This window comes from Eurytemora carolleeae, unplaced genomic scaffold, assembly GCF_000591075.1.
Source record: "Eurytemora carolleeae unplaced genomic scaffold, Eaff_2.0 scaffold326, whole genome shotgun sequence".
Classification (NCBI taxonomy): Eukaryota; Metazoa; Arthropoda; class Copepoda; order Calanoida; family Temoridae; genus Eurytemora; species Eurytemora carolleeae.
In genome coordinates, this window is record NW_019396246.1 from 175,806 (window position 1) to 184,843 (window position 9,038).

A 9,038-nucleotide genomic window follows, 5' to 3' on the forward strand; every position below is an offset into this window, starting at 1 on the left:
CTGTATTCTGTATTCTGTATTCTGTATTCTGTATTCTGTATTCTTTATTCTGTATTCTGTATTCTGTATTCTTTATTCTGTATTCCGTATTCTGTATTATGTATTTTGTATTCTGTATTCTGTATTCTTTATTCTGTATTCTTTATCTTGTGTACTATATACTAGTTCTACAGATTATATCAAGTGCTGGAAAGAATCCCATTAGTTAAAAATTTTTCATAGTGAACATCAAGCTCAAGCATTGTGGGTTAGTTTAAACAAATATTTTTTTCAAATTCTTTAAATTCGGCCTCTGGGGTCGGTTATGTTGTCAAAAACCAGTAAAATTAACTAATCTCTGATCTAGGGGTAAGATGCTATATTGTTAGTTTTGCCTCCGACTAACTTTATATAGAAAGTAGAAAGTCAGCAAAATTTACATTTTTATCAATTGAGTTTTGAATTTGCCTCTAGGAGTCTAGTTTAGAGAACTTCGTGGTTGATTGTATGGATATGTGAGTTTTCCACAAAATCAGATTTTATGATTCCTATATCTTTGCAACTTTAGAATAAAGTGAAAATCTTACAGTAAAATAAGTGCAATTTTATGTGTTCTTTACACCTTTTTATTTAATTTTGGAAAACATGTCAACTAACGGGAGACAATGTTGTCTTCCTTGTTATACTTGACACTTGTGACGTCATGGATAATTGGTTCATTTCTCTTTGCCATGCGTATTGTACTTGATAATCTATTTGGGTGAATATTTGATTATTACTTTAATTTTTTAATAATCAAAGTTTGCAACGTTGAAGGCCTTCCATTGCACGAATTTAAAGGTTTAAAAGTAATTATAGTTCTATTTACAGTTTCAAACAGTAAATACTTTTCATTCTTTATAAAGGTGAGAAATGCCTCAAATGTCTAAGCTTGATGAATAAATAAGGAAAGAGGGAGAAAAGAAAAGTTTAAAGTTTCAAAACATGGGATTTAGAGGTTGGGTGTCAAATTGCCCCCTCCCCAGCATATCCTGGTTTTCAAGTACCCCAGCAGAGAAAGGGTTAAGCATATGTAAAAAATATGTCACCATATTTTACATAAAGTTGAACATTGCAAACAAGCCAGAAGGAGAAGGTTAAGTTTATTTGACATCACTGGTACGACTTTGTGACCTCGTAGCTCCTCAAGTTTGGATTTTACGCACACAAATGAGAAAGGCCAATTTATTCAATGACATATTAAAAGTTTAAAATATTTTAATTCCTCTCAATAGCCCTTAAAAAAGAGGAGATTTAAGTAGTCAATCTTTTGCGCAATTTACTTAAATGCATTAAAAATTACCTGCATTAAAAAGTTCCCTGTAATAGAGAATCATAATGTCGTTAAGCTATATATATAGATATGATTTGCGTATCTGGGTGTCTGTTTGTCTGCTTGTATCCGATAAATGTCAAAACTGCTAAATTGATCCGGCCCAAATTTTGTGTGGGTCCCCAGGGAAGGTTTATGGATGGTCAGATCTGGATGCATTTCAAATATTTCGATTTTTTAAATCAACAAATCCGCGAATTCGCGAATTTTGCTGTTGTAATTGTTTGAAAATTTATAAAATTTATGTAGAAACTTTTAAAGATTGTTCATCAGACCTCAACTTCTTTATTACACTGTACAGAAGGATTAACGGAAAATGGGTGAAATTGAGCCTTTGCCTCAAACTCTGATTGTATTATCCCTATATCTCTAGGTTTCAAATTATATATTCTGTAATTCTGTAAATAATCTAGGTCTGAAATGTAAAAGGTTTACAATATAATGTTGCACAGATACAAAATTTACAAAGTTAGCAAGCATTATTTCAGATTATTAGAGAAATAAAAAAATTTCTTCTTTAGACTTTTTTATTCAATAGTTTCGTTGTCGTGTTCCATAATTTTATACTTATATTTAATTTCTAAAAAACCATTTTTATTTAGTCAGAAAAGTGCTCTAATTCTTATATCTATGCAACCTGATGTAAATCTCTGATATTCAAACTTGCAAAAATATTGGGATCAGAAAACCAGAGTTTGTTGGAAGAACCGTTACAGTTAAATCCAGACTTAGAACTGATTGCTATCAGTCTGTAATCTCTTTTTTCAGCTTTGATATTTCACCTTTGATATTTACACCTTTGATATTTCAAAATATAAATTCTGTTAAACAAAATAGTCTTTGTCTGAAATAAAAAAGTTTACACTATCAGAATGCAAAGATTTAGGGATAGACAATTTTAGTTTATGAGAAGAACTCAGCTCCTTTGAAGTGACATTTAATATATTAACGATATAGCGAAGACGACATTATTTTTCTGCTGTAAAATTCATAGATTCTTCGAGAGAGAAATATAATTTTGCACAGGGAGTCCCAATATACATGGGAATTGAGAGACGAATTGAATATCGTCTTTGATTTTCGATAATTGATTAATGACATAAAGTGCATCAAATAATGAGCTTTTCAAAATGTGATCTACCTGTTTTTTATCTATAAAATAAACTGAGATATTTTACATTTGAACAGTTTTGTCTATTTTTAATTAACTGGATCTGGACATATTTCCTAATATCTCCGTCAATTTTGAACGTGAAAGAGTAGGTAAAGAGGGGTAAAGGTGGAACCCATTTTGGAAATCCCAAGACTAGTAGTTTTCGCTATTAAATGTTTTAACTGTGATACTACACAATTATATTTACGAAATATAATACCGCTTGAACCAAAGACGATATAGAAGTCGTCATTTAAATCCCATGTTTATTGGGACACCTTGTACGACATATATATTATTTTGGGACACCCTGTACAACATATATATTATATTGGGACACCCTGTACAACATATATATTATATCGGGACACCCTGTACAATTCAAGCTGAATTAAAACTTTGATATTTGATGTAAAAAATTGCAGATTTGATCAAGGGAAGGACGGAAAGTTAATATTAATTTTTACAAAGGAATTGAGTTTTTGCCACAAACTATGATTTCATAATCCATATACCTTTGCATCCCTTCGTCGTAGACCTTCAACATTTCAAACTATGAAATCTGTTACATCAAATAATCTATGCTTGAAATATCAAAGGTTTACACCATTTGGTTGTGAAGATATAGAGATTAGAAAATCAGAGTTTGTGTCAAACACTCAATTCCTTTATTTCTTCTTTTCTTCAACATTAATTTTTCGGCCTATATTCTATTATTCTACGAGGTGTGATCAAGAAGTTTCGCTAAAATCTTCCTAGTTGTACTTCTCGAAGTCTCAGCTCTAAAGATTTTTTTTATAAGTTCACTTTATTTGAACCGGATACATTTTTGGACAGGTTGGCGTCAAGCAGATTGTTGTTGTGATGTAAGGAGTGTTCTCCTGAAGGTATGATTAGCTTCGTTGTCACAGCATAGGAATATCTAGAATATTAACCAGAGAAAGGAAACACTTTGGAGGCTTGGTTACCCAAAAATGTTTTTATGGAATAACCAAGCCGAACCCTTAAACATGATCCAGGATCAATTTAAAACGATTTTATAAACTGTAATGGAGGTTTAATGAAGGTTTAATGGAGGTTTAATGGAGGTTTAATGGAGGTTTAATGGAGGTTTAATGGAGGTTCAATGGAGGTTTATTGAAGGTTTAATGTAGGTTTATTGAGGTTAAGAAGGAAAAAATAGTATTTGAAGGATTATGGCGCATGTCCGGCGAAAAAAATACCATCCAGAACCTAAAAAAAGTTTTAAATGTTGCAAATTGTTCAAACCAGTAGCAAGGATTCAACATGAATGTTTGTGAGACAGCTTGATATATGCCTTTACATAGTAAACGAAGTTGTAAAGAAAGATTTAAAAATGACAAAGATCTGTGTTAAAGGAACTGAGTTTTTGAGTTTCAAAAAATCTTATCCCATTATCTTGGCAACCTATAGACCTTGGATATTCAAAAATATAAATTCTGTTAGATCAAATAATTTAAGTTTGAAATAGTTGCAGTGATATAGAAATTAGAAAATTTGAGGTTGTGGCAAAAACTCAATTCCTTTGTCCCAAAGTCTCTGTCATAGGACCAAAGGGATGACATTGATTATGGATCTCAAATGTGAATCAAAACCTGAAAAATCCTCAAAAGTCCATCAAACATTTAATACTCAATCTCTTTTTTTCTTTTGATTGCTCTTAAAGAGTCTAAAACAGACTGGTGGATTAAGTTTGAGACCATTCGGAAATTTGTCTCGGTTTGACAAACGAAGCTGATTACATTAGAACACAAATCAGATTGACAACAACTGATCTAAAAAGTAATCGAGTGAACTTACAAAAAAAATTAGCCTATATTCATTTATCCTTCATACATTTATCCTATATTTATTTATCCTTCATTCATTTATCCTATATTCATTTATTCTATATTCATTTATTCTATATTCTTTTATCCTATATTCATTTATCCTATATTCATTTATCATATATTCATTTATCCTATATTCATTTATTATATATATTCATTTATCCTATATTCATTTACCCTATATTCATTTATCTTATATTCATTTATCATATATTCATTTATCTTATATTCATTTACCCTATATTCATTTATCTTATATCTATTTTTTATCTTATATTAATTTATCGTATGTTCATTCATCCTATATTCATCCTATATTCATTTATCCTATATTCATTTATCTTATATCCATTTATCCTATATTCATTTATCCTGTATTCATTTACCCTATATTCATATATCCCATATTCATTTAGCCTATATTCATTTATCCTATATTCATTTATCCTATATTCATTTATCCTTTTCATTTATCTTATATCCATTTATCCTATATTCATTTAGCCTGGACTTGTTTATATTTTTGCAACAAGCCAAAAAGCAAAATATTAAATTTTTTGAAGGAATTTGAACCTCTCAGTAGGAATGGTTCTTGCAGATCTTTTCCTAGACCCTCAAATTCTAATCCTACCGGTTCTAATCCTACTGGTTCTAATCCTCCCAGTTCTAATCCTTCTGGTTCTAATCCTGTTGTGTTTAATCCTCTTGGTTCTAATCCTCCTGGAGGTTCTCAGCATAGGGTTCAGCTGGAGAACCAATTTCCAGGTTCAGGGTTCAACACACCCAACAATCAGGGTAGGACGGATAGCAGGTTGAATAAGGAACCAAGATCCTTCAAGTCAGGACAAACAGGAGATTCAAGACACCTCTTTGATCCTGGTTCAGATCTGGAGAGAAGAGATGATTTACAGGATAAAAACGGAGCACAAACAGAGCACATAAATAGGTAAATAAATTAAATAATTGTTGGAGGACATAATTGACGAATAGCGGGTTCCTTTTTTATATATATCGTTCGTTCCTCAATCAGGTTACAAAGATATAGGGGTTAGAAAATGTAAGTTTGTTACAAAAACTAAATTCCTTTGCAAAAAAATTATTTAAATGTGCAGACCGCAGATACTTCAGATATTTCAGATTTTAAGTCAACATTTTCTATAAAATGATTCTAAATTCTAAAGTAATAGTCAATGTCATTACAATTAGATGTTTTTTTTTTAATAGAAAAAAAGAGTATGGACAATGAAAAATACATTTTTACTTCTAAATAATGTCATTTCCATATTAGATTTATTTAAGATATTAACATACTACACTGACGACAAGAAAATTTTAGAAATTAGAAATAAGAATTGAAACAAAGACAATATTTTTTCAAAGTTTTGCAGAGTAGCTTTTCTAAAGATTTGAAAAAGTTACATCTTTTTCCTCTTAGAGTAAAACTATTGATTTGCATCTAACTTAAAATAAATTCAGATGTTTACAGATCTTTGTAGTTAATGTCAAATGAATGACTATAATGAAGGATATAAAACATGGTGAAAGCTGAAAGGTATGAAATGAAGCCTTTATTTAATGGAGTTTGTAAATGCCAGAAATGAGTGGAAAATGCAAATCAATTTGATATACATCATGATATTTCTCTAGGGGGGTGGGGGGATAAAAAATTTTACCGCCCCCCCTACATAATCCTTATTCACGCCCCCTGAACCACAAGAAAATAAACAAACAAAAAGTTCATTTAGAATATTTTGAATGGTCGTTCTTGTTTACCAATTCCTAACCTGGAACAGAAAAGGAAAAAACGATTCTGTATTTCTACTGAACAAAACCGGACTTTTTAAAATGTAGAGTCAAATGACCCTTCTACGTTAGAACAGAACCGTTCCTCCCTTTTTAAATAATGTTAACCACCGTTCTTCATGCAGTATATCTTGTACTGTATGTAAACATACGCTGAACTTTCTTATAAAGAAATAACCTGCACCTTCTTAAATCAGAGATACGTATCAGAAAGTCCGGTAATGGCGGGCGGAAATACAGTAAAAAAAGTTAAATCATTTTTTTCTGATTCAGATCTTTAAGCTCTACTCCTGGATTAAGACAAGCTGGACTCTATGCAGAAACTCCTAATATAGGTATTATGGCATGAACAGAATAGACGGGAAATAAGCCTATCCCTCGGTATTTCTTCAGTCCTTTTGAGCCTGAAAAGGAGTTCAAAGTATACAAATCATGTAAATGTTCACAAACTCATACGAAGTACATCACAATTAGGGATGTTAAAGGGAGTGTTCGCGAAAAATGAAAGGGGGGTGTAGGCTTAATGCGAGAAAAAAGCGCTTTTGATCGCTACTAATCTTACTTCTATCTGTTGCGTCTATAAGGAGAAAATTGTTAAAAACGACTAATACCGAAGAACGTAGTGTCCATACAAATTCAGAAAGATGCAACATCAACCTAGACCGTAAAAAAATTTATTTAATTACAAACAAATCATTCAGATATTACAACCTATAGTCATCGATTATCTTTCGCCACACTTGTATATAGTTGATTTTTCATAATATGTTTTAATTGTTATGATCTGAGAGTTACCTATAAAAACATTTATTCCTGTTTCGAGGATTTTTGGTAATGAAGACGACATTTTCATATTTTCCAGGAATGTTCGAAAAAAAGTTGGAAGCTAAATGTTATTTTAAAAAATAAAATCAAAAGTCGTATGTTGCATCTTTCTGAACTTGTATGGATACTACGTTCTTCTGTATTAGTCGTTGTATTGTGGATATCGAGATTTGAAGGGTGTCGTCTGTTAAAACCAAATAGCCAATCAGAAGACAGGGAATTTTGTATGCAAACAATAAGCGAATAGAGAAACTGTGATAATCAAAAATCAAAAAATGAAGCAAATTCTGCGTAGAATCAAAAGTGCCCACAATTGATATTGAGATTATGAGTGTGTAACACAAAAGTTCTCAGCTCTGGACATCGTTCTTGGCTAAAAGCGCTAGTCGCTGAGCTTTGAACATAATATATATATTGAAACAAACTCATCACACAAACTCTAACAATAACATTCATACATACAATATCATTTAAATTCTGGATAACAGTCTTTTTTTTATTTTTCCAGTGCGAGGAGGAGTTTTCAAATCATCTTTGAAGAAGAAGGAACAGAATTTTACCAACCAATCAAACAACAGGTTTATTTCAAATTTCTAAACATAGGCGGAGATTAAATTTGGAGAGGGAGATAGGGAGATTTGATTAGGGTATGGAGATAAAGATCGGATATTGCATTAGGAGATGAGAAATATTATACAGGGGGAGGCAAGGTTATTATGCAAGGAAAATTAATTGCATAATTGCGTATACTCTGCGTACATATTGAAACCAGTTCTCTATATAAAGCACTTTGTTTTTTAGCTTTTGTCTTTAAGAAGTAATTGTTATAATTCTCATCGAATTTTGCGCTAGAGGAGTTTGCAACCTTTAAATCGCAGTGCATCACTGTAATCTTGCCAAGCTACATTTATTGCATAACACATGGTGGGTCAACTCTAAACTGGATAGTTTAACTGGACAGTACGACGGGCTGCATATATGTACACTGTACAGTACGTGTTGTACCGGCACGAATCTTGCAACTTTTAGACTGAGCTGGGTTGTGAAGATACTTTATTAAATGTGATAGAAACAGATACTTTACAGGGGGAGGGATGATGAAATACAAGAGGAAGCCGATGGGAGATAAAATTTTGAGAGGGAGATAACATATTGAGAGGGAGATAAAATTTTGAGAGGGAGATAACATTTTGAGATGGAGATAACATGATGAGTGATATAGANAACATATTGAGAGGGAGATACCATATTGAGAGGGAGATCACATAAAAAGAGGGTAATTGAATTTTGAGATGGAGATTAAAAAGTGAGATTTTGAAAAAAAAGTAGTAGAGGCCAGAGGAAGATTGAATGTTAGGAAGGGAGATTGAAAGTTGAAAGGGAGATTACAAAGTGAGATCTGTATACCCAATGAAACTGAGTTCATATGGAATCACCGAATTTGATGTTTTCTAGAGTTAATTTTTTAAATAGTTTTAACCTTCCATGTTTTAAATAGTGCAATTTGCTGAACGATAATGTTTTAAAGGTAAATATATTAAAAATGGATTTTAAAATCCTAAACTAGAGTTTTGTAAAAGACCTTTGATTTCAAATTTTAAATTAAATTACATTTTTGATTTTGATTCCGTTCCTTGAAGTTCAGAGACATATACAAATATATAACTAGGATGTGAACCATTAAAGGGAATGGCCGTCGGGAAAAATAAAAGAGCGAAGGAATTTTCCAAAAGATTTGGGAAAAAACGATCGGTTTTTTTTACTGAACGAACCATTTTTTAAAACAAATTTTTGAAACTTTACTTAACGAACGATTTTATTGAACAATCGGTTTTACTGAACGATCGTTCAGTGAGAAAACGAACGAAATAGCTAGAAAATGACCGATAATTTTAAGAAAAAACGAAATCATTTTTTTTTTATAGAAAAAACGAACAAATCAAGTTGTAAACGAACGATAAACGAAAGAAATAAAAAAGTCAAATGTGCCCATCTCTATTTGTTTGGTCTTAATCTCAATTTTCTATTTGAATCGGAATGTTCGAAAACAAGT

The 9,038-nt window shown here is 31.5% G+C and overlaps 1 protein-coding gene across 1 annotated transcript in view; it reads left to right on the forward strand.

Annotated features, from left to right (window-relative positions):
- Nucleotides 1-9,038, forward strand: part of LOC111699274 (uncharacterized) — a gene marked incomplete in the record, with an annotated part of 16,865 nt that overhangs the window by 1,063 nt on the left and 6,764 nt on the right. Inside the window, 3 exon segments of the mRNA XM_023469902.1 lie at nucleotides 4,921-5,303; nucleotides 6,434-6,495; nucleotides 7,494-7,563. Coding sequence (XP_023325670.1) covers nucleotides 4,921-5,303; nucleotides 6,434-6,495; nucleotides 7,494-7,563 — 515 coding nt within the window.